This window comes from Biomphalaria glabrata, chromosome 9 (genome assembly GCF_947242115.1).
Source record: "Biomphalaria glabrata chromosome 9, xgBioGlab47.1, whole genome shotgun sequence".
NCBI classification, from domain to species: domain Eukaryota; kingdom Metazoa; phylum Mollusca; class Gastropoda; family Planorbidae; genus Biomphalaria; species Biomphalaria glabrata.
This window is the reverse complement of record NC_074719.1, coordinates 31855094-31882426: the sequence shown is the minus strand read 5'-3', so window position 1 is coordinate 31882426 and position 27333 is coordinate 31855094. Positions and strand designations below refer to the sequence as shown.

The 27333-nt window shown below is 35.3% G+C and overlaps 3 protein-coding genes across 39 annotated transcripts in view; 2 read left to right on the top strand and 1 right to left on the bottom strand.

Moving 5' to 3' along the window:
* The window catches only part of LOC106059715 (uncharacterized), a 35170-nt gene extending 26022 nt beyond the window's left edge, over positions 1-9148 (top strand). For 18 of the 19 annotated variants that reach the window (XM_056042437.1, XM_056042451.1, XM_056042446.1 and 15 more), the window contains 4 exons: positions 1186-1262; positions 1953-1998; positions 2402-2467; positions 2870-9148. In XM_056042437.1, coding sequence (XP_055898412.1) covers positions 1186-1262; positions 1953-1998; positions 2402-2467; positions 2870-3759 — 1079 coding nt within the window. In that variant the 3' untranslated portion in view covers positions 3760-9148. The remainder of the gene's footprint in view (positions 1-1185; positions 1263-1952; positions 1999-2401; positions 2468-2869) is intronic. The other variant, XM_056042439.1, reaches the window with a different exon arrangement.
* LOC106076093 (uncharacterized) overlaps positions 1-27333 on the bottom strand; it is a 320041-nt gene that overhangs the window by 105268 nt on the left and 187440 nt on the right. The window lies entirely within an intron of this gene.
* The window catches only part of LOC106066997 (uncharacterized), a 35821-nt gene continuing 25839 nt past the window's right edge, over positions 17352-27333 (top strand). For 3 of the 19 annotated variants that reach the window (XM_056042472.1, XM_056042465.1, XM_056042470.1), the window contains exons 1-2: positions 20830-20920; positions 26162-26345. Coding sequence is in view for 1 of the 19 variants with exons in the window: in XM_056042469.1 (XP_055898444.1) it covers positions 20888-20920 (33 nt within the window). In the remaining 18 variants the exon portion in view is untranslated. Of the gene's footprint in view, positions 17616-20746; positions 20921-26161; positions 26346-27333 lie in introns of those variants that run through there. The other 16 variants (XR_008779961.1, XR_008779957.1, XM_056042466.1 and 13 more) reach the window with 14 other exon arrangements.

Here is a 27333-nt window from a genome sequence, read left to right as displayed (position 1 = left end):
TGCTACACTTCAAAATGGAGCCCAGTGACTAAATAAAAAAAACAAAAGCAATGTGGGGTAGAGTTGAATCTCATTTGAAGAAAAAAAAAAAACTATTCCTAGGCTTAAATGGAAAATATAGTTTTGCTTTAGTTTTTTATTGGAGAGGGTTAACCACCAATCTCTTATTGGCTAAACTAGTGAAATTTAGTGAATGTAGCTTTACTTTTAATGGAAATGAGATTTTAACATCTAAATCTCTATGATTATGGAATTTAATGACTAAAACTTTCCTTAAGTTTTTTTTTTCAATTAGAAAATAAAAAGGGGATGTTTTAACACAAAACACTTTTTGCTTTTTTTTTTCATGGGTTAAACCTCAAAGCTCCCTTTGCTAATTTTATGGAATTGAGACGCTATAGATTTGTTTTACGTTTTTATTGGTGTGAGGTTTAAAACTTTAATGCAATTTGGTCACTGTAGCTCGCTTTAGGCTTAGACTAAAACCCTCTGGAGGGGGCTTACCCCACGCACCCCCATGGTTATGCTCATGGAATTAGGTGACTATAGCTAGCTTTACTTTTTTTTATTGAATATGACATTGTAATTTCATAACTCTATAGGAGTGGTTGAACTGAACATAATATTGACATATTTTAAGCTCAACTCTCTCCCTATATGTCTACGCTCATGATATTTATTGATGGTTGTTCGCTCCAGCTATTTTTATATCGATGAGAATGTTTGTATGCTTAAGTCCATCTTGACAACGCTGGAGCAAGTGAAGGTTTCACATTAAAATCACCCCCCCCCCAATCAAAGAAAATTAAAGCAAAACAATAGTCGCAAATTTCCATTTCGCTTAGCTCCCCAACCCACACCTAGCTACGCCCATGTGTTTGAAACATTTTTATTCTAATAGCTAAAATATCATGATGTTGATACATTAGATGTTAAAATACTAGAGTAAAACATCTGAATGTTTTTGTTTTTATGATTTATTCTTCAACTATTTTTTTATTTGTGTGACTAGGATACATAAAAATTAATTGGATGATATTTTCTTTTTCTCATTAATAAACATTAACGTAAATATATTTAGATTCTAGATGAAGTGGTTTTACAGTACCCTTGTTGTACTGTTGTAAATGAAAAATGTATGAGAAATATAACGTTGATCTATTAATACTTTTCATAACAAATCAGATCAACTGTCAACACGATGTTGTTGTAATAAAATAGAATCTATCAAAAGTCAACATCACAGGGACTTCATAACGCAGGTATATTTTACATCATTTCAAAATCAAAAAAAAAGATAAACTTTAAAATATTGTTTGAATGTTTAGGATGAAAGACATTTTAAAGCGAATATTATTTACAGGCAGATTTGCACAGACCTAGAGCAATGCATACCTCTTTTATAAAGAATTGAGTAAAGATTGTAGGGATGAATGATTGAGGTTATTATATCTCTCGATTGTTTCCTTTATTAATACAGTAACCCAGATCTATTCTTAAAACTAACATTTAACCTATTTTATTTTAAGACAATTACAAGATTCCTGTTAAATTCCTAGCCATCAGCTGGTCAATTCTTTAGGTGAAGTCCTAACCCCGATCAATTTAAGCTTAGTCCACAAATTAGTCACTTCTTGATACCCTAGCCTTAGTTCATTCGAAACTTTAACCATCACCCAGTTCACTTTCGAGTCTTATACCCTAACCTTTATTAGTTCTTAGACCTATTTCTAAATACAATTTCTTCCTAACATGATAAAATCGCATGCAAATACAAGCAGCGAGGATAAGCTGTTTAATAAGATTCTATTATGACATGTTAGTAAATAGATCTTCATAAAGATCTTTGCAAAAATATTGTTTTTCTTTTTGAAAAAAGATAGTTACATCAAAATTAACTTTTTTTCATCGTATACAAATGTCTAAATGTTTAAATCCATTATTATCTTCAGAATGATCCTTGCCTCGAAAATAAAAACGCGGGAGAAAAGTTTAAAGGTAAATATTGAAACACAAGGGAAGTTGTCTCAGTAATTGATATGTTGCCTGAAGTTACACATTTTTGTCTTAGCGTATGAAATAAATGTTAATGTTAAGTTTTAGATAAATTATTAGAGTGTTTAATTAGATGTTCACTAGTATTTCCACTGTCTCTCATTTTATTGACCTTTAATAATGTAAACGCAACAGACCCGTATTGGTCACTAGAGCGTAGAAATAATCAACAGGTGATTCAGAATGTATAATATTTATTGTAAAATTTTATAAAACATTTACGACTTCATGATTACAAAATGTCATCTTGTAGATATGTTATCAAATATTTGGGGGATACATGAGAAACAGTGTTTTTTTTTTTTTGTTGTTGTTTTTTGCTTTTCACTTTTACAAACTTTTTCAGAAATTTCCAATGAAGACATCAATCATCCTAATCTTCATATGATAGAAGAAAATCCTCAGTTTATAGGTGTGTAGACATTTTTTAAAAATTTGTCTAATTGCTACGTCGTCCTGATTGGTGCAAGACGAGTTTATGTACATGAAGTCCTAAATAAATTAAAGTTCTTAATCTTTTGATTAAACATAAATACTTCAATTTGTCCTCTTTCTAGGATATGATGTAATTGAGACTTCATTTATAAACTAAACATATATACTTATGAGTAATTTTTATCAAGTTACTAAACATTTTCCTAATATTGTCTGATACACTAAGAAATAATTATTTAGAATAAGTTTAAGTTAGTAATAGTCAGTTTTGTAGAATGCAGATTACTTCCTTCCTTTATTAAGTCAAGATTCAAAGTCAGATACATGACTTAGTAAACTTATTGAATGTTTATTTTACATTTACATATTTTACATTAAGGCCACCATGAACTACAAATATCGGAAGGCGGTGAAGCTGATCTAACAAGACATTTGGCTGAATGTAAGAAGAACCCAGATCATCTCCAGTTTATACCAGTTCATCAATTCAATCTAGATCATCTACCTGAAAGTCATCGAGATTTGTATGACCTTATTAAGGTAGTAGCTGACCTCACAGTCAGAATAAGTGTCAAAATGATCAGCGAACGCAGACCCCAGTTTTGGCCAAATACTGAACTTCCTTATTGCTTGAGTGACAAGAGAGGAAACAAGTTCCTAAGGATCGGAAGTGGATGTGTAATAGGCCTGGTCAAGAACGAAGACGAACAATGTTCTTGTTCTAATTGCCAAAGTTTGGACAGAGCTCGAAGTAGCTGGAAGATCAAAATTTTAACTGCTACACACGTAGTCTTTGACGACATTGAGGCGAGCGAGACTAGAGTTAGGTTATTCTTTGATAGCGAGGACAGCCCTAAAGTTGTTTTTGACAGAGTCGATCTCATAAATGTCAGTACCGAGATGGACATCTGTAGACTTGACTATAATACTTGCGACATTAGTTTAGTAGAAAAGTTGGACCAAATGTGTAAACGTTACAGCGATGTCCGGAAGAGAGTGTTCGATAAATATAATGCCACAAGGGATGAAGACAAGTTAATGTTTATAGTCTCACATCCGCACGGATGTTCCAAACAAATCAGCATTGGTCGTTGGAATGATAAAATTAAAATCATAGGTAATAAATATAAATTTACTTACACAACCTGTACATGCCCAGGTAGCAGCGGGGCCAGTGTCCACTGTGCTGGTTATGATAGAAGTTATAATAAATACTGGTATGTCCACAGTGGAAGTTTATCTGGAATTAACTACAGTAGTGTGGACTAAACATTTTAACAATCAGTGGCGTAACTAGGGGGGTGTAGGGGGTGCGGGCCGCACCGGGTGACACCCGATAGGGGGTGACACCCTAGAGGAAAATATGCACTTTTCCAAAAAAAAAAAAAATACCATTTTAAAATTTCACTGATGCAAGATTATACAACATAAGAATGGTTGAATAAACGTTTACTTAATGGGGAAAAAATCAATAGCGAGATTTTCTTGTTTGATAAATAGTTGGCATGCCGACAATGAGAAACTCGCGAGAGGAGTGAAGAAAATTTATGAGTCTTTCAAATTTTGAACATTTTGGCAGCCGGAGTTATGCTTAAAAAGATTGACAGGGAAGTCATTGCTATGATTAACGTGTACATGGGAAAACAGAGGAACATCTTGCACGTATAGATGGCTTACTATCGCATTGTTTCTAGCAAAACAAAAGTTGATATATGGTGGCCAATTGAAAAATAATTTTCATTAAATAATGGAATTTTGTTCTTGGGATTGTGGAAATGTTATCCAAATTTGACCCAGTGCTAAAATAATTACTTATACGATTGCAAGACAGCGATGCAAAAAAAAATTCCTTTCCAAGCTTCTACCAAAACTCAGAGAGTTAATAAATGTTTTAGCAAACCACTTATCAGATACATAAATGCTGCAAAGTATCTGGCATCTTGTATGGCAAGTTGTAAGATATATTAACAGTTCCAATGGTTATGTTGAAATTACAGAAATGTTGTAGGATATTCCTCTTTAAGTGGACCAAAAGCTGGTAATATCATTTCTGATAATTTAAACGCCTGTAAAAAAGAGATGTGCTAAACGTTTTGTCGAGCTCAAGGACATGGTAATGCAGCTACAATGTCAAGGATTCATGAAGAAGTGCAGACAGTAAACTTGACTGTGTACACCGTTTACTTAAGCTTTGTGGTCAAAATTGTTAGTCAGAAAATTCATCTCATATACATTTTTTCGGTTTTCGTTGCAGCTTTTACCAATAGATGGGGTATTTTAATAAATGCTAGAGTGTCATATGAACAACTCACTGGTGTGCTCATCGTGTGGCTGTTAGACTCATGATGGAACAATTTTCTGAAAGTGTGACGGCTAAAATCTTTGCTGTCGCTCTGAAAATACAAACTCTAGAGGAGCAGCGCAAAGACAACTGTCTGTAAATACATACATACATTTCATTGTTTGACTTTCTTGTTGGTAGATGTACTAAAAAAAGTAAACTAAATTCAAGAGTACCTTCAAATTAAAGTGTTAATTATTGGCAAAGTGGTGGCTAAGCTAGAGCACTTAAACATTTACTCTACGAAATATGTAAATAGCTCAAAATGTTATTGAGATTACTTTTGTCAAATCAAACTTGCATGTAATTGCATCAGAAAAATAAGTTTTAACAATATGAAAATATCAGGAAAGTAATCTTAAGATGCCGGATTCACTATTCTAATAGAGTAATACTGAGTGCATTAATCTCTTTTGTACTGGGCCAGACGTCAAGAACAGAATTACCAAAACTAGAATAATAGAATGCAGCAAAGTTTGAAGGACGTCAACGACTCTCTACCATCCTTTGAATTAAACCTTTCACTGTTTCTTACCAAATGTATGTCTACGTGGCGTCATGTGAAAAAAAGCTTTTCAAAACTAAAGTTAATTAACAACTATTAATAACTTTTAAAAAACGAATTTCAAATCAAGCAATTCTGTCCGTTGAAAACGAAGTCGCAAAAGATATTGAGTTTAAATTTATTTACAGAGCTTTCAAATTTGAAATCCTGAAAAATAAATTTAAGCTATTTTTTCTAAAGTTATTGTAAACTTTTAAATGTTAAAAAAATATTTTCTTTTCAAGTTTTTATACCGATCCATATACTTTTCATAAAGTTGCATTTTTTCTTTCATTAGTCGTCCTCAGGAAACTACCACTATAATGCTAATAATATTAAAAAGTTTCCATTGAAAGTTGTTTAATGTTTACTAAGGAAAGCATGTTCACCTGATGTTTAATTTGTATCTAATTTAAAAATCTTAGATGTTAATCTATGTAATAATTAACGATAATAGGTCAATAAAATTAAAACAGAATCGACACTCATTTTAACGTTGTGTAACAGCAATCGACGAACTGTATTACTGCGCAAAAAAATAACTAAACAATAATAGTTTTTTATTGGGAAGAAAAAGTGGAATTCTGGGGGGGGGGGGGGGTGACACCCTGATCTTACCTCACCTAGTGACACCCATCCTAGTAACGCCACCGTTAACACTATACTAGATTTAAGATATATAATTCATATAAAATTTTTGAAGGCATGTATTGTCTTCAGTAAAGCAAATGAAAAATACTAGATAAGAATAACAAATGTGATCAAATGAAAGAAATCACACGTTTATTAATGTAACAACTTTGTTATATAAGATAGAAGAAAAGAAAATATTGGAACAAACACACTTAGAAATAGCTTCATTGGAACTTCCTATAAATAGAAAAATTTATTTAACTAGAAAACATAACCCCTAACATTTGGCCGATATTTTAAGAAATACACAGCCATCAAATTTTAAATATAATATATACTAAATAGTATAACATTTCTAATTATCGTCAGTCATAATAAACTATCAGAGTTATTAGTATTACCTTATGGACTTATAGAAAATGCTTAATCAGTTCTACTGTGGAGACATAAGAGGAGCTTGAAGCTTGTAGTGCTAAAACAAATTACGTATAAACATGACATGGGAAATCTAATGATAGCAGATTGAGAAGATGGTCCAGAAAATATGGCGAATAATAGACAGTCCAAGACGAGGATACGAACCAGTGACCCCGACATCCACTTTCGCCAATTTTAACCAACTAGCAAATTGATTAGTCGCAATTAATTCTTTTTTGTATTTATATAGAAAGTGTCCTATATATTTTGCCACATCCAGGGCAGGTATAACCATTGTCCGCAGATGGTCGATTTATATTTTCTATATATTTTCTAGATGTATGTATGTTAGATGTACATATATGTATATATATATATATATATATATATATATATATATATATATATATATATATATATAAAGACTTTCAATGTATATACATATATGTACATCTTATGTTATCTTATATAGTATAGACGTTACTTTAAAAAAAGATGATTACGTCCTAATTGTCATGCATTTTTAGTCATGCATGTTAACCAATAACGTAATTTCTGCCAAGTCACTGGTTTTTCTTGCTGACTCAGGCAACCCATTCCATGCTCTAATAGCACTAGGAAAAAATGAGTACTTATAAAAATTTGACCTATCATATGGAGCGAGGAATGTACTTTTATATATATACGAAACTTTTGAAATGGTTTTAGTAATTAACATTACACATTTTTTTTTCATCTACAAAAATACACAGTGACATGCATGCATATATATACTGCTGTGGCTGAGGGGTAAAGCACTTGGAACTGTGTCCCGTCAAGTCCCGTGTTCGAATCCTGGTGAAGACTACAGGTGGACCACTTCGGGGGGCCGATTTTGAGTTTGTTTGTCCACACAAACTATCTTTGTAACCTTGTTTGTTTTCATTTTATTCAAATTTTGATTTTTTTTCTTAAATGAACACAAACTGTCAGAACACTTTCCTCAATCGGCTTAATTCTCTCCAGAAAAGTTCACTTCTTCTGCTCAAATCTATTCATGTACATGTGTAGGTGTAACATCATGTCATTGTTTTATTTAATGTTATTGATATTCGTGTGTACATAAAATGTATTACTTTGATTAGTTTTAAATTTGTTGTACAAGTTTTATTGTATGTATTGCTAAGGCAACTCTGTACATACTAGACAGTAGTGTTACTTTACTTTTTAAGTTGACATTTTTGTTACGCTTAATTCTCATTCTACATATTCTCCTTGGTGTATGTTTGAGAAGATTGAGTTATATATAGTAGACAAAGACATTTATAATGTTTTCTATGCTTTTGTCCAAAATACGGCCTGCGTCCTAGATCCGTCCGTGACGTGGTTTCATCTGGCCCGCCGAAACATCGGTACAAAATGAAAAAAAAATTCCTCACCACCTCCTTTTTATTTTTCATGAAATAGAAGAGCAGAAGAAACTACCAGTGGACTCTGAATTTTGAATCATATCAGGAGAAGTCAACGGATCTTTACTTTTTGTAGAAAAAAAAAGCCGACATATTTTGTGACTGTTTAAAAAAAAGAACTGCACATAAACGTAGTATAAAACAAATATGACGTCATTCTTGGTGAGAGCTGCAAGTAAACATTGTTAAACCACGCCTAGAGATTGGAAGATTGATGACAAAATTTACCAAAAAAAGAGACAAGACAATGAGTGGTTGGTAAAACTAGCTACAATGTTGCTCACATTTTAAGTAGAGAAATGAGGCTAGTTTCCGACGCGTAAAAAAATAAACTTCCAAAAAATATCTTAATAAATTAATATGATAGATTCACAAGTTTCTAACTAAATTGTTTCTGGCCACGAGCTCAAATTCTAGTCGTTCCCCCTTTAAAAATGCTTTTGAAAACCAGTTTCAGTTAAAATCCACCAGATATCTCCCTCTTTCTTCCCCCACCCCATTTTATAAACTTTTCCAGACAAATGATAAAATCATAGCGTAGTGAGAAAGCTAAAAGTATGAAATAAGGCTAAACAAAAACAATGGGTAAAAATATTATTAATCGCACAGATTTATTGCTGTTTTCTAGATCAATTACACATTTAATTACATGACTGATTGATACAACTACACCTAATATAAGCTTTGTTTTTTTTAAACGACATTTCGTTCTATTTTGCTTGTTTTTTCGATTATATTTATAATATAAAATACGTTACTTTTAAGTATCTTCAACATTTTAGTTTGTTAATTATAAGTAGTTTTTTTTAATACTATTGTTAAATTTGACAATATGGCTATTAAATGAAAATTAGCTCCTAATTATTTTTAAGTAATATTTGTACTAAATTACAGGACATCTTATTCTACCAGAGTGGTAAGTTGCTACTTATTCGGTATATGTAAGCGACTTAAGTGAATGTGCTTGTATAAGGAGAAACATATTAGCAGTCATGAAGCACTATTTACAAAAGCTTTTTTATTGCCTTGAAACCTGCAGCTTTACGTTTGGGATCAAAACTATTTTAAATAATTTCTTGGAAATGATTTGTTTGAAGTTGATGTCTATCGTACTACTGAATTCGTTTCTACGTTTTCCCCACCCTAGATTCGAAGGACCCTAACCTATGCCTTTCTTTAATTTCAACTATTTGATGTTGACGGAGTTATTATATTGGATATTTATTCATTATACACAGTTCATGCTCCTTTTTTTCATTAATCATTGTTTCTTTATATACCCTGAAAAAGATAAACCATTGCCAGATATTCTAATATTTAGCTGCAAGCTTTGGAATAGCTATGTTAGCTTTTGTGCCAATTGAAACTCTACTCTTCATGCGATGTGTTTTGTCTTGCTAAGCATTTTGTCTTCAAAACATTTCGTTAATGTCAATTTTTGTAAACAAATCTAATCGTATTTGTCTATTCGTTTTTCGACCTTTGATCAATGGTGTATTTTATTATTGACTTTTTACGGTCATTGTTCATGTGGACCTTTTTATCTTTTTTTTTTTAATGTTGGTTAATAGATGAAATAAACAAAAAAAAAAAAGCTGTTGCTGTCGTGAAATTATTATCATTTTTTAAAATGTTTTTTATTTTCAAAATGTTTCTATTACAACAATGAAATGTTATTTTTAGAAGTCAATCAAATATATGTCATTTTGTGATCTTGTTACAAACTAGAAATAACAAGAAAGAAAATAAACTTCATGAAGAGATTGCGAGGAGGAATTTACCTGTCTTACAGTCATACAAACTTTCAAATAGTTTTCTATCTCGTAAATGTCACGCTTCTTTTAATTAGTTCAATCACTGAGGAACTCTAGGGTATTTAATTCATCATTATAATTCCTGCAATGAGTAAACGTAACAGTGAATCAGCAGATAAATATGGAGATATTTGAAAGTAAATAATTTATTTTTCATTCTTCGCAATTTGTAAAAAAAATTCATTTAAAAAAGGTCGATTTTAAAACCTATAATAATTTTAATTATATATATTTTTTCTTGTGACCTATACATCTTTGAGGCCTTGCGTTAATCACCGAATTTGAGCACATGCTCTCGGCAAAGATGAAGACATTAAACGTCGTATAAATCTAGCGCTTCAGACATTTACACAGCTAAAACAACATGCAAATCTCCTTACATCTCAAACAAGACTAAAATAAGAATCTTTAACTCTAATGTCAAGGCGGTCCTACTGTATGGTTCTGAAACATGGAGAACAACTGAAGCAACAATAAAAAAAAGTACAGACCTTCATCAACAGATGCCTGAGAAATATCCTAAAATACGCTGGTATGACAAAGTAGAAAACACCAAACTGTGGGAGATGAGTGGACAGCAAAATATAGAAGTGCAGATCTTAGAGAGGAAGTGGAGATGGATTGGTCACACCTTTACAAAAGGTACCAGCAACAGAGCTAGGCAGGCCTTTGAGTGGAACCCCCAGGGAACAAAAGGCAGAGGAAGACCAAAAAGAACATAGCGAAGCAGTGTACTTGAAGAAGCCGAGAGGACCGGGAAGAGCTGGGAAGCCATCAAAAAACTAGCAAGAGACCGTGGAGAGTGGCGTGTTTTTGTCGAAGCCCTATGTCCCATGAGGAACTCAAAGGAATGATGATGATGATGAAAGTGCGCAATCTTGAATTAACAATTATTGTTATCTTAAGGTAGAATTACGCGTCGTTTAATTCACTTAAAAGATGAGCCAGAAACCCAAAGGTAGTTGAGAAAATTAAGAGAATTGACCTCTACTCCTCTGACGCTAAAGTATGTTGTAACTAAGCGCTTAATGCTAACTAAGGTTATTTAGATGGGGTTGTCTCAGCGGGGTGTTCAAGTTGAGATAAAGACGATCCAGTTTCAGCATCCCGAACTCCTGCCAAATTCAGAAAATGGTTCGAGCAGACAATAAATCCATGAAAGATTCAAGAAGTTGTACCCCGTCAATGTAACCTATAAACTTGGGAAGATTGATCTAGTTTTGAGATGTCAGGTGTACTTCGAGAAAATGTAGAAATATTACTTGCTATATAATTTTTTGTGTTATCACCCAAAATTAAAATAATTTCGTTTTTAGTTGTTTTTGTTTTTAATGTTATCACCCAACAAATTACAAGTGATAGGATCATATATGTTAGGACATATAAGTGTTCGTTCTGGAACTAGTTTGGTTTGGAGTATCTATTATTTAAGAAGTACAAGAATCTGCTTTAAGAGAAAAAGATTGATGTCCATGATTCAATTCAGGTTTTTACTCTTCGGACCCTTTGAACCCTGCCGTCAACCATTCAACCAAAAACATCTCCGTATGAGCCAGCTCTATGTTTGCCAACCAGACTTATCAGCAACCCATATACTATCGTTTACATGACAGTATGACAATGAACTACTTCATGAAGCAAAACAAAATGAATTCGAAAGCAAAACAAATTGATGTCACTTGACAATGTTCATTAAAAGTTACTAAAAAGACGCGATGTAAATTCTTTTCAAAATGACTGAAACTAAAAAGAATCATATTCTAATAAAAATAAATTACTACATTAATATAGTCTGGGGCTATTTGTCTAATCTCAATCTAGATGAAATCAGTGTGCTGAACATTGAAGTAACAACAAGTACCATGTGCATCAGAAGAAAGTGGGCGTGTAAAAGTGCGTTGCCCTCAGAGATTTAAACAAATCTAGTAAATTTGACCCAACCTGACCTACATCTTAATTTAATTTAAGAAAGAACATTGTACATTAACAAAGTAGCAAGCCAAATTTATGAACATTAAAAATTACATTTCAAATACAGTCGTTTATGTTTGTACATGTACGTTCAATATGTTGTTTTTTTTCTCTTGTCCTCAGCACCCTAGCTGTGATAACTTTGATTACTATATTGTGTGCATTTATAGCAGGGGTTCTCAGCCTGTGGGTCGCGACCCCTTTGGGGGTCGAATGACGATTTGCCAGGGGTCGCCTAAGACCATCGAAAATATGGATTGTTTTGTCTATTCTTCTATTGCTGTGTGTGTGTGTGTAAGGGGGGGGGGGGTCGAGGCAAAGTGAGGAACTGTAAAAAGGGGTCGCCGAGCTTAAAAAGTTGAGAATCGCTGATTTATAGCTTATTGATATTTGAAGCAGCTTTGTGCAAACTTTCCTGTTTAGAATTTATGGTTGGGATATTCTTTACTAAAAAACAACAACACGATTTTCCTTGTGAAAGATCAAGCTCCATCAATTGTTACACTTGCCATCTAGTTTCAAGCTTACCCAAAACTCAACACAGTTCTTCATAGCATTAAATAAATACTGGCCTGAGATTGTGTCATAGACTGAGTGTATTGAGTATAGAAGTATAGCCAATAAGCATAATCTTGGTCTACTTGAAACTTTTTATAATGAGACAGTGTCAAATATTTATGTAGACATTTAAAATTATGTTTAATATATTTGCATTTTTATATGTATATATTGTGGACACACCTGATTTCTGTAGGTGTCCACGGGCGCATAAAACACTCCTGCACTAGAGTACTATAAAATGTTCATCCTAGGTAACATCTTATTCATTCATTAAGTTATAGCCCACTCATTGAATCATAACACGAGCTAAATTTTCATATTGTAAGTTTAAGACTCGCATTTAGCACACTACATTTTGGGGGTCCATCTATACCTCGTATATCAATGGCTCGAAACTTGATCTCATAGTATAGAACTAAAACTAAGTTCTTTAGACAGAAACATGCAGAAACTGGTGACACAGACTCTTTCTACGAGTCGCTTTGATATGTCTATGACCCAACTTACCAGACACGGCGCCTCTAAGATCTTCCGATGGTTCCACTCTAATAACTAATCAAGGTTGATATGATAAATCGCTGGACAGAATACTATAGCCTGTTATTGGAGGAATTGCTGGCAAATACTTCTCAGAAAATTATGAAAGAGGAGCTCGATGACTCAACAACATTTGAGGAGGTTGAAATAGCAATTCATTAACTCAATAAACACAGAGCACTTGGCTCTGATGGCCTTCTGGCTAAAATATTTACAATGGGAGGCGTTGCCATAACTGAGAGGCTGGCAGACTTATTCGCTGGGAGAAGTTCGTTGTTCCACCTGAACTTGTGCAGTAGCTAGGCAAACAGGAAACTTTGATGGAATCGTATCACTTTTCAATCTTGGCTTATTCCATAAAGCTGTCAGTAATTTTCCAGACCTAGAATCAAACATAAAGTATGTCCACAATACTTTATTATCTTAAAAATGTTAACGACAGATCTGAAAGTTAAAGAAAGTTTACTACTAATATTTTAAAAGGAAATTCAAACTGTAATAGTTATAGAGATCGGAAATCCTTTGCCAAACAGGGAGTCGACCCCTTAGTAAGATTGTGACAGAGCGTCGCATGAGGTTTGCGGGGCATGTTCTCCGACTAATAAAATTACGCATAATAAGAGTTGCGATGACATCCTAGTACAACTTGGCGCCACACATTCATGGAGGTCCTCAGAGCATGTGGAAAGAGGCTTCAGGCATGACCAATGACAGATTATTGTGACGCATCAGCCTAAACCAGTGGTTCACAAACTTTTTTTTCTCGTAGACCTCTTGTCATGTTTTTTATTTTCGGTAGACCCCTGCTTAACTTATATTGCCTGTTTGCAAATTTCATTTTTTTTAAACTAATTTCTAACTGTAGTGAGTTGAAGAGTGAAAAAGTAATTTAAAGCTACATTTTAAGTTATAGAGATCTTATCTTTTGTTATTAATAAAATTCAAATTTAAACCAATTAAAATAAGCATTAATATGTATTATTGAAATCACCAAAGACACTGGAAATGTGTTGTTGTTTTTTTATACGTTCATGATCCGTTTCTACGGATATTATGTTTTATAGAGGAGTTAGTTTTTATGTGAAGTAGTCCTTCAAACATTAAATATTAGTTTATTAATTTGCCTTAAGTATCATTGTGAACGTTCCTAGCTAGAGCAGTTTCTCGTGTATTTCTTGAGCTTTCACGTCTGGCTCTAAAATTGTATCTGCGTAACTCTTTTCACTAACAAGAAAAAGGGCGAAGGCGAGTAACTGGCGCCTCAACCAGTAAGCTCCGGGCAGTAGAGATTCATTAGCCTTGACTTGCAACCCACCTATCAGAAGAAAAACTGAATATAAACCTCTGCTGCCATGCAAATATACCCAAATATGGGAAAGGTTTCGTGGGTTAACCCTGAGGAAAGATAAGGCGCCAGCGACCTAAAGGCAGTTTGCATCACACAGTGCTACACCTTGTCAGAGCCTGAGACGCCGCTGATCCCAAACTATACATGCCGTTTGCAGAGAATTACATAAGAAGCTTTTAATATTATAACTCATACTACCGATGTGAAAGTCATTTAATAATATTAGATGTAGGTTTTCGTAAAACAGACTAATTAAACAGCTGGTAAAATCAAATGTTTTATCCATAGTGTTTTTTTTTCCGTATTTGGCTAGAAAGCAGTAAAATAAAGAGATCTTGTAAGACGCTCACAAACAACAATCTTCTCTACATGATGTTGAAGAAAGATTTTGTGGGTCTATTCTAAACTCTATCTTTGAGGGTTTGAAAGTTTTTCACATCTTTATCAATTTTATCAGAGTAGCCTCGTCTCAAATAATCCACTAGTATAATTAGTTACATGTTGTCATAAAAATTCACCTAGCAACCGCTTGTTTGACAATGAAGGAATGAATCTCAATTTTAAATAATCAACACTGTAAAATCTACATTTTTTTTGTTAAACATTAGTTACACGTTAAGTTTTAAGTTAAGCTAATTAAATAGTTGTTGAAATTTAATACAACATTTTTTCATTTAAATAGTAGGATAAATATTTTAATGATTAACTAAGGTACAAATCATATATTAGTTTAGAAAATAATTATATTAAAGGGATGTGAAAATTAAAGTCACGAAATGCTTAATTGAAAAGCCAGTATCAATGTGTAATCTACCTTGCCCTGGGCACCTTCGATCATCCCCCCTTTGTTCTCTGACCACCTGGGCGAATTTCCTGGGCTTTCAACTCCCGCCTTCGCGCAATGACTATCTCCCGGAAACTTTCGTCACGGTCACGCGGGGATCCCTTTGTCCTAAAGACGCCAGGTAGTCTACGCCACCTTTGCAGTCTGCAAAACACCTCTCTCCACGTGTAAATGGACAAAACTTCATCGTCCGATCTTATTCACGCTGGAGAGCCCACAGGGGGCACATCTATCTCTGGCTAGAGCTCTGGACTATTTTCATTCCCTTATTTCACTTTGGATTGGTGGTATGTAACTTGGTAAAGTGCTTGAGAACCATTTTACTTAGTGATGTGTATATATTTGTGAATTATTTACTACATTATTTGTGTACATATATTGTGCATTCCTTGTCATGGATAATGTAAGTAGATTACTGTATGCTTATGTCATGACTTTTGTGGCTAAATGTTCAAGCCATCTGGACTAGAATTTATTAATAATTCTTACCACGTATGTTTAGCTCTTAAGCTTTTATTAATTTATCGCTGATATTATCGCTCAGCACGAGCCTTCAATATATTATCATTGATTAATTCCTTAGCAGGGAATTATCAAAACATTTCTGTAAACATGTCTTATTAATAAGTATGTATTTACTTATGCTCTATGTTTACATATGTGAGAGCATGGGTGAGTATCAGTCGTTGATCTCCCTTTCCCTTTCGTGTCATTTATCTAAACAATGTATGTACTTGCTATTCACCGTGACTGGTGAACATCACTTGTATCATATATCACTTATTACTGTTTGTTATTTCCCTTTATGGAAGTTCCCCATTATTATTGCTGACTCCATTGATGGGATGCAATATTTATTTGTTTGTTCCCTTTTCTATTTATGAAACTAGTTTATAGTTTCTCTACATCATTCTGAAGATGTCCCTTACGGAAAGGCTTCTACATTCCAGTGATGTCATTTAGGCTAACCGATTTATACATCATGTCGTTGCAGCTTTTATTTATAGGCAACATCCGTCTGAAATCTTAGCAGCCTAAAGCTGATACCAGATTTGTTGGCACTAGTTCTGCAGACATCAGTCCTACTCATCCTTCAAGAGTCCAAGTAACAACGCTAGCCACAGACTCGTCACTGGCTTGACTGAATGGTAGACGCAGCTTAGCTATGCAACCATACAACGTTGGCCTGCACCCGGAGTCTGGACCCATCAGCAGACAGCGTCAACACCAGCCACACCCGTCTCTTCAGTGCTGCACCGGACCTAAAACTAAGCAACCAGCCTAATGACACTCAGACCACTTGGTTCTTAAATCTAATGATGATAGACTTATACAAGTAAATACGCTAGATCCCATCCTAGCAACTGTACAGCATTTCACCATTTAAATATCTTATTTTGTATAATAAACTGTACTTAAGTTTACATCATAGTATTTGTTGCCTGCATTATAACGCTGTGCTTATAGACTATATGTGCAAGTGTGGGTTCTCAAATCATAAAATCCCCTAAACACAAAACCGCCAAATCTTAATCCACCTTGTCACACTGGCCTTAACGCTTAACATTAGCCCATAACGAGTGGGATAAATTCTATATCGAAGTTATCGTCTAAACTCACCCCCCACACACACACACACACGTCTACGTTCATGGAAATCGGCCACTGTAGTTTGTTTTAGCTTTTTATTTAAAAGACGAATTTTAACTTCAACATTTTTTGGTGGGGGCTTTAAACTCAATACCACTGGAGGGGGAGTGTAAACTTAAAACTCTTCATGGAATTCGGTGGCATTAATTTGCTTTAGTCTTTTATCGAAAAGGGTTTTTACTTCAAAACCCCCTAAAAAGGGGTTTTAAACTAAAAAAAAAACAACCTTTGAAATGAAGTTTTACACCCTTGGTATCGTTCATGGAATTTGGTGATTTATTTTACTTTCAAAAATTTCATTGTAGAAGGGGTTTTAACATCAAAACCTCTTGGAGGTGTGGTGAAACAAAAAAAACTATAAAGGGATGTTTGAAACTCAGAACTCCCTTGGCTGCGCCTATGGAATTAGTTGACTAGTTTTTTTTTTTTTTGTTTTTTTTTAACGTAAAAACCAAATTTGGCAACACTGGGGCAAGTAATGGTTAAACATTAAAATTTCCCCTGCAATAAAAAAAAAGTTAAAGAAAAGCAATAGTGACAATATTCGATATCTGTCTTTTTTTTTCTAAAGCTAAAGGAAAAATAAAAACTTGTTTCTATATTTGACGATGATCTAAATAAGCGATGCAAACATAGTAATAAACCACGTCAGTCCACGTCTGAATCTTTGAGTATTTATATAATAGTAATAAATGTAGCGTCAGCGTCTAAAAATTTACAACTTCATTTTTTAACAGCTATAAAATATATTTAATAGCAGCAGCTCAGAACTGTGACTATTATTTTTTATAGAACTAAATATTTTATTTTTAAGTCGAAAAGCATTTCGTTGCTATACCTCTATAGTCAGCGTATGTGTTAATACATATATCTTAAATATATAGTTATAGATAGATAGATAGATAGATAGATAGATAGTCTAGAAAATGTTCAATGAAGATAGCAACAATTGTTCTTTTTAATTTTCTTGCATGTGTGTATGCACGTCTTAAATAAAGCTTTCAGTATATAAATTAGGTAAGTATGAATTTTACCAAAGTTTATATTAAGTCATTCTGTTTGTCTAGTACAAATTATAACAAATTAAGCAATTAAAAAAATTACCATTAAGTTATGTAAATACTGGTAATTAATTAATTTATTTGATATCGCAAAATGCAAAATATATTATTGAGAGATATGGTTGTAAATGTGGAATTCTTGTTTTAAAATCATTTTTTTAAATTTCTCTTTTTTAAGAGAATTTATTTATTACCATTCAATATAATTGAATACAAAAGATAACGACGTCAATTAAAAAAAGATTGTTGGTATTAAACATTCTTCTTTTCTTTGTTCATTTCTAAATCTTACTGGACAATTTTTAATGTACGATAGTCTTTATCACTGTGACACGTTAGGGGTGTGACGTGTGTTTGGCTGGTTTAATGTCTAGGGGATGATTATTTTTGAAGCTATCACACACCGACCAGTCAACATATAAATTGGGAGCAGGCACGCAACGAGACAAGCAATGAAAGAGAGAAAGTAAAAAATTGAAGAATATTTATTTACATAAATATTTACATAGAAGAATAAAAAGGGAAAGGGTTTGCATCTATCTCTAATCAATACTAGATTTAATCATCACTCTTGCACTTAATAAGAGAGAATGTTACTTTGTCTTCTAAACTTAGCTTGTTGTCCTGCTTCGGTCGCAGCTGGCTGTGTCCTAGCTTGAGGTTCTGCAGCTGGATGTTGTGCTCTAGCGGATAGAGGGACGCCGGTGATACAGTTCTGATATCTGTAGTGGGCACAGTAGGGCGGGTGGCCGGCTACCGTGGGCACCAGTGTACTGCGAGCAGAGCTGATCTGCCGTGGGCAGCGTAGTTATCAGGATAAGCCATGTGAGTTGTGGAAGGTTTGGCATAGCAATGTCGTCTCGCACAGACTCTGGGTCTATAGGGACGTCGTACCTAATAAGTCGACTGGTGGGCTGTCGAAGAGGCAGGCGAATAGAGCCAATAGCGCCAAGTAACTACTTGAGTAGATCCAAGTAGGTAGTAGATGATACTCAATAACAAGTAGGCAGTTGACTAGGCAGACAATGCCAAATAAATAGGCAGGCACCTGAAGGATGCTGCGGATAAATAAAGACAAGTTAGGACATGTCTCTCATGCATCTTATCGATGCCCTCGACTGAGGTGCATTCGTCAGATTGGTAAAATTGCTTTTGAGCACAATGGGGAGATGATGACAAATTGGATTTGGAAAATGGATGGCTGATAGTAGCAATATAAAAATTTACATAAAAGGGGAAATAATAATCTCAAATAAATAACACAAGCGGAAAGAGAAAAGGGGGGGGGGGTGGCGGACGCTGGTCAGCGACCATGACGCTATTGTTTACACATGGCCGTCGGCCATATACAATGGAGCGAGCTTGAATGGGGAGAGCGTCCTTTCAAGGGGCGTAACTCTCGTCAAAGTAGAATGACTACAGGGGAGATAATTCATATCTCTTTTCTAAGCGCAGTATTAGTGCGCTAGTAAAATTATCAAGGCGGTCAGACAAGATAAAGGAAATAAAATAAGATGTACAAATATATACATAGTTACATCAACGATCAATTAAGCAACGTAGCATTAATAGATAAATGCAATACATAAATATAGACATATTCCATGTTTATGTTTTCTACTTACGACAGTGAGAAATACTTAATGCACTAATTAAATATAAATGAAATAATAAAATACACATGATAATATCCAGTGAGAAATATACACAAAGTAATTAAGTGGAACTGTGATTAAGTTCGGCTTACCACCAGGTATTCCTCTGGGACGTATGAAATAGTCCAGACTCGATTGAATTAGTCTACCTTATAAAGGTCCTGAAAGAGGTGGGCGGAAACAGGAAATGTCCTAGGCTAAGAATTATCACTCACGTGGGTGAATTTGACTCGAGATGGAAGTCGCACCTTGGAGTGTCACGAGGCGTGTTGACCCGAGTAATCTCTTTGGTCAAAGAGAAACGTGGGAGAGGGGGGGGGGAAGAAAGAGTGACTTGCATTCCACCCAAGGTGGTGTCAACTGCGGCCGTCAGACATCCGGCGGGTAAGAAAAAAAAAGACTTTGTGTTTATCTTTCCCCGATCAAGGGGAGATAAGTGAAAGGACGCGGCCTAGCTATCTCCAAGGTGGTGCACTAAGTCTAGCCCGAAGAGGAAAAGGTGGGGCGGGTGAAAAAATTGGGATTAGGACGGGGAAATAATAAAGTAAATAAATAATAATAATAATTAATGCTGTGATAAAATTGAATGACTCTGAAAGCAAGCTTTTGCTTCTGGTCTAATTTTGACGGTCTCCATATAACATGTTGTTTATTTCTTCAATTACCATTATGTACATACATTTGTTTCAAGGTAATTCATTGGAATAGATTTTGAATGGATTTTGTGGAAAGACAAAGAAAAAGGAAAAATTACCTGCTTGCTAAAGCATTTTTGTTTTTTCTTGATTCTGAGCTGCAAATACGCTTTTTCTGAGAATTCTGCACAGCAATAAATATAAAAAAGTTCAAACAAATCAATGTGCGAGATGTTTCATTTGTTGGAGTCTTGAACCTCACCCATGAGGTTGTCAATTGTAGTCAAACTTAATTTCCATTTGATTAGATTTACAAAAATTATCTTATCCTTTTTCTGGCTACGCACATTTAATATGTTGACTGACCATGAAGTTTGTTTTAGTTTTCTCAGACTGTGTTTTTCTAGCTACCCACATTGAATATGTTGACTGACCATGAAGTTTGTTTTAGTTTTTTCAGACTGTTGCGTAATTACTCTTATATTCACGTTTAATTATTGAGTCCAGAGACTTTTGTCTGGGAGATAAATAAACCAATAAACCTGGACCTCCCATCTCAGCTACGCTCATGAAATAGGATAATTGGAGTTTTGCTTTAGTATTTTATCGGGGGGGGGGGGGTAAGATTCATTTCATTAGAATATAGTGATAGTAGTTTAATTTAATAAAAATAAATCAAGTTTGAGATGCGCTTGATTGTTTCTTTAACAAATCCTCTATTGAATATATTTACTGATTTACTTAAGATTACTTAGTTTTTGTCTATTCTACAAAAACAAGTCTTACTAAGGTTAAACAATTATTTAAAATTTTGTAAAAAATAAATATGTTCAGATTTATTTTCATTTGTTGTTCTATATTCACTTGCTATTTTCAATAGACTGAGCGCACTCATCAACACATTTTATTTATCCAGCTTTAGTAAGCATACTTATATTATGGATGGATTTCAGTTTCTAGAAGTTGTGCAAGTAAGTTTAGTGAAAATCATAGTTTAGATTCTTAAAAAAATTAAAGATAAGCTAATAGCAATGGCGTCACTATGGGTACGGTGGTGCGGGAAGCACCGGGTGGGTGTTACGGTCGTAGCGCAGCATGGTGGGCATGAATAAAGGTGCGAATTGGTGTAATGAATGGAAGGATTGTAAAAAAGGAGGAAGCCGGGAGAAAGTGACAGGAAGAGAGATGACATGCTGATGTTTACATAAATTGTTATAATATTAAATTATTACTAGAATAAAACCTGAGAGCGTATTAATATTTTGAAGAGTCGTGTGTCTTAACAAGCATCTTTCTGAAAAGACATTAGGACACTACGAAAAAGTCAAACTTTCTCTACTTGCTGGATTATGCTGGGATGTAATCCTTGGTGTAGACTTTATAAGTCTTCATAAGGAATTGACCATACCGTACGGAGGAAAACGCAATCCTTTACACATCTGTGGTCTTAAAGCAGCACGAGTCGAAACACCGAGCCTATTCAGTAATCTAACTTCTGACTGCAGACCGGTGGCTACTAAGTCCCGAAAGCACTCAATAGGTGATAACAAATTTATTGAGTCTGAAGTTAGAAAAACTCTCGGACAAAATCATTGAACCCTCAAAGTCTCCCTGGAGAGCACGTGCTTGTGACAACAAACGAGAGACATAAAAGAAGGATGGTCATTGATTAAAGTCAAACAATAAATCGCTTCACCTTACTGGATGCATACCCAATGCCCCGAGTCGATGAACTGGTAGAACGGATATCCAACTATCCCGTTTTTAGTACTCTAGACCTCAAAAGTGCCTACCATCAAATACCAATCAAGACTGAGAAAAGGCCGTTTACTGCTTTTGAGGCATGTGGCAAACTCTACCAGTTCTGTCGCATCCCTTTTGGTGTTACCAACGGAGTTGCATGCTTCCAGAGAACAATAAATCAAATTATTGAGAATGAAAAGTTGCAGGACACCTTTGCATACGTGGACAATGTAACGGTATGTGGTCATGATAAAGAGTCGCTCGATGAGAATCTGCAAAGATTTCTAGATGCTTCTAGAAAGTATGGGATCATATTTAATGAAGACAAAAGTACGATAGCCAAAGTTTCTCTAGTGGGATACGAAATTTCTAAAGGCCTACTCAAGCCAGACCCTGAAAGATTCCAGGCTTTAAGAAACCTTCCTCCTCCTTATGATATGCGCTCACAAAAACGAATTGTTGGGATGTTGGCGTACTACTCACAGTGGATCCCAAATTTTTCTAACAAAATAAATGTTTTGGCAAATGACACGTCGTTCCCTCTTTCAGAAACAGTAAAGACAGCCCTTAACGAATTAAAGCAGGAGCTGGAGAAAGCTGCCATCTTCACCATCGACTATACTCGACCTCTGACGGTTGAAACAGACGCTTCGGATGTTGCGATACCTGCCACCCTTAACCAGGATGGCCGCCCCGTGGCGTTCTTTTCAAGAACACTCTCGAAAAGTGAAAGGCGGCACTCAGCTATAGAAAAAGAAGCTTATGCCATTGTAGAATCTTTAAGGAAATGGCACCACTACTTAGTAGGAAATCGCTTTACCCTTGTCACGGATCAACGCTCTGTGGCTTCATGTATAACAAACAGAGCAAAGGGAAAATAAAGAATGAGAAAATTTAAAGGTGGAGACTGGAACTGAGCTGTTTCCACTACGATGTCTTGTATAAACCAGGCAAGCACAATGCAGCGGCTGATAAGTTTTCTATAAACGGGTGTGTGTCAGCTATGAGTCGAAATGAATTGAAACTGCTCCATGACTCTCTGTGTCATCTGGGAGTAACAAGACTATGGCATTTTGTGAAGATGTCAGGCTGGTTGTCAACCAGTGCAGAATCTGTGCCGAAGTAAAACCCAGATATTTCAGTAATTCTAATGGAACTCTAATTAAGGCTATGCAGCTTTTTTAGAGACTAAATATGGACTTCAAAATACCGCTCCCTTCTACATCTCGGAACACGTACCTGCTAACCATAGTTGACGAATTTTCAAGATTCCCGTTTGAAAACGCCTGTTCTGATATGTCGGCTTCAGCGGTAATCAGATGTCTAGATAATGTATTTGGACTATTCGGAATGCCTGTCTATGTACACTCTGATAGAGGTACCTCATTCATGTCAAGAGAGGTGCAGGAATTTGTACACGAGAGAGGGGTGGCCACAAGCAGGGCGACCCCTTATAGTCCCAGAGGGAACTCTCAAGTAGAAAGGCTAAACGGCTCATTATGAAAAGCTATAACTCTGGCCTTAAAAACTCGAGGACTCCCGGTTTCCAAATGAAAGCAGTTGTTAAACCAAGCCCTGCACTCTCTTCGTTCTGCTCCTAACTCATATATACAACAGGGGGAAAATGGACATCAAGAAGAAGTAAATGCAGGGGCTGAGTCTCCTGTTAGAGAGCCGCAGATGTCACCAACTTAAAGCGAGGGCAGTATTGGTCCTGGTAGATATAACCTAAGACCGAGAACAAGCAGACCAAATTATAAGGTCTAACATTTATTTACTTATTTTTCCATATCACAAGTTCTAACTCAGTATCTGTAGGCTTAATAGGACACACTTAGAACTGATCATTTTATAGTGTATAGATTTTCTAGTTAGACCTTTGTGTTGTATTACTTATTACATTATTATTCAAGACAACTGGTCTTAATATTTGTATGCATAATATGACACTTAGGGACTGATAATTTTATAGTGTATAACGTGTTTGTTTATAGTTATACAATGCTTTTCAATAGAGTAACTCGGTAAGTATTCTGTAGGGATACTAAGGCCTCCTATATCGTTGCCCTTCACTATTATTTACATGTTTATGTTCCGATAACATTTAGGCGGGGCGATTGTGGTGTAACTGAGTTGATTTTCTGCGTGCGTCCAGCATGTCAGAAGGTCATGCCCAGTGTGTGTTTCATGTCCAGTGTGTGTGTGTGTGTGTGTAGTACTGCATCAGTGTTATGTGAGATGTGCTGGTTTGATTCACTGTTTACTGTAGTCTAATTTTGTCGAATAAAGTCATGTTATTGGTATACTAGTATTAGTTGTTTCATTAAAGTATGACAAATGACAATGGAGATATTAAATTTTTATTTGTGAGGGGAAAGTCTTGTTTTCATCTATACACACTTCTACCTTAAACAAGGTCAAGAATTTTTTTTTCGTGTTGATACAATTTATCTAATTTAGCTAGAAGAATAAATCTTTTTTAGTTTCTCTTTATTACAATGTAGCATGTTATTAATTTTGAATGAATGGATAAGGTTAATAATTTTTTTGAAAAATATAAGTGTACGCTAAATGAAAATATGGAAATGTTGTGGCTGAGGGGTAAATCACTTGGAACTGGAAGTCCCGTGTTCGAATTCTGGTGAAGACTAGAGGTGGACCACTTCGGGGGGGGGGGGGCGATTTTGAGTTTGTGTGTCTACACAAACTGTCTTTGTAACCTTGTTTGTTTTCATTTTATTCACATTTTGATTTTTTTTTTCTTAAATGAACACAAACTGTCAGAACACGTTCCACAGTCGGGTTGTTTCTCTCCAGAAAACTTCTACTGATCAAATCTATTCATGTACATGTGTAGGTCTTACATCATGTCATCGTTTTATTTAATGTTATTGATATTCGTAGCTATTACAATATGTACACATAAAATGTATTACTTTAATTAGTTTTAAATTTGTTGTACAAGTTTTATTGTATGTATTGCTAAGGCAACTCTGTACATACTAGACAGTAGTGTTACTTTTCTTTTTAAGTTGACATTTTTGTTACGCTTAATTCTCATTCTACATATTCTCCTTGGTGTATGTTTGAGAAGCAACACACACGCTCGCCATAACTCCCCCTGACACAAGGTTTATTGTACAGAGAAAAAGATAGATAAAGATAAAGAAATGCTTTACAGTGGGCTGGGATGAGATCTAGTATATATGCATATCATTAGATTTAATAAGCCAATTGGTCCGAGTGTCATTAGGCTTTTCTTCTTCTCTTATCTTTGCTGCCTTTAGAAGACTGGTGTGGCGGGTGCTGACGCTGTCTGCTGATGGGCTGGCGGAGTGGGTCCAGGTCGTGAGCAGTCCAACTGTTTGTAGAGGCAGGGATCAGCTGCGAATACAGTCAGCGAAGCCAGTGACGGGTCTTTGGCGTGCGTTGTTGTTTGAACGCTAGTGTATGATGTATGATTAGAGCTGAGGTATCCGCTGATCTGGTATCAGCAGTGAGTGCATAATTCACCAAGTGCAGATTACTTATAGATAAAAGCACCAATCCAAGGTAAAAGAGAATAATAATATGTAGCTTGAAAAGACAATGAAAATGATCAGCTCTCCAACACGTCTCTCGGACTGAAAGGTATGTCCAGGTAAAGATTGGAGAGCGGATGGGCCGCAAATGTGATGTAGACAATAATGGCGTCATCGAGAAAGAAGTCCCCATCTGATCGTGACGAAAGTTTCCCGGGGAGAGACATTGCATCAGGGTGTGAATAGGGAGACCAGGAAACTGGTCCGCTTGCGTCCCTTTGTCTTCCTGCTCAGGTGGTCAGAGAAGGTGAAGGGAAGATGATCAGGGCTTGGCCAGAGTAAGGGAGATTACGTCTTGACACTGGCTAGAGCTAGTCGATCAAGGGAGATGTTGCCCGATGCGTGCAGTTGAGTGGGCTCTTTGAAGTGACCAGCCACTCCCGAGAACAGGGGTGGGGGGTCAGCAGAGGAAAGCGTTACCTGGCTTGGAGGAGGAGGAGATCCAGTCCACCGTTCGTCTACGTTGGTCTAGTGAATAGGATGATTAGCATCGGATGTTCACCCAGATTGGTTGAGTGGAGGGTACTCTTGTCAAAAGTCTAGTATTGCATGTATCAAGATAGGGAAGGTAAATATGACATCAATACCTAGAAATGAGGGGTGGATTGGAGAGGGTGGTGGTAGTGTCTTTAGCACTCGATGGGCTAAGTTTAAGAAAATTGATGATAATTAATATGTGAAATACATTAATTAAATGCTTGGACCTGATTGAAACCTTGAGTGAGCTAAAACGTGTCGTCACAGAAAGCTCATATACTGTTGTGTGTAACCATGGTTATTTAACTCTACTGAATACATGTGTGAATTCCAATTAAAGAGTGTTTAAAATAAAGTAAACTTTTAATTTAAAGATAATCTATATATATAATTCTCTTCTTCCCTCAACAGGTCAAACGAGTAGTAAAGGAATAAAGGAAAGATCACTCTGCTGATAGTCCACGAGAAAACATAAGAGTAATGTTCACACGACGGATGACTGGCTGCGCGCTTGACTGTCGTTTAAATTTATTAAGCCCTGCCCACTCCCATCCCACTATATCCAGCGGGAGATTTGGAATAGGAACTAATCTAAGTAACTACTATGTATATATATATATAAATAGCAGCGCCGGACTTTACCATTGTGGGCCAAGTTTGGGTAGGGAAGAGGATAATAAGTGAAATTTAAGAGTTTGTTTTAGAAAATAAATTCGTCTATAAATTGTATTCATTCTTTACTATGTACATAATTACTTTACGAGCCTTGCGTGTAGCAAAGTCATACAATATATCATAGTAATCCTGTTTCCTACATAGATCACGATCAATAGCAAGAATTACCAAATGTTTCAATCTATCTTTGAGAATTGTTGACCTCAAGTAATTCTTCATCAGATTGGCGTTTTCCATATTGAATGATACCCCAAAATTACAATTTTAGTGTATATATTTTCGTATATTTTAAGGACTTTTTCGTACATTCTATCACTTTCTTATTTCTGCGGATACTCACGCCATGAAAAAACAAAAGTAATATTCACACTACGGATGGCTACTTGCGAGCTGGACTGTCGCTTAAATTTATCAAACCCTGCCCGCTCCCATCCCCTTTGTCCTGCGGGAGTTTTGGACTAGGAAGTAAACTATCTCAACTCTGAAGGAAAATCCGAAACATGTAAAACATTTTACAAACACTAAATAGCAGCGCCGAACTTAACTATTGTGGGGCCCTATGCAAAACGGATTTCGTTGGACCAAGTTTGGTTAAGGAAGAGGATAATAAGTGAAATCTAAGAGTTTGTATAAGAAAATAAATTCGTTTACGCATTTTATTCATTCATTACTATGTACAGAATTACTTAACGAGCCTTGCGTGTAGCAAAGTCATACAGTATAACAAAAGAATTCTGCTTCCAACAAAGATCCCGCTCAATAGCAAGAATTACCAAATGTTTCAATCTATCTTTGAGAATTGTTGACCTCAGTAATTCTTCATTAGTTTGAGTTGCGAGAAGCTTCTTTCACCAGATTACACAATTACGGCTGATGCATAATGGCGCACATAAGATTGGCGTTTTCCA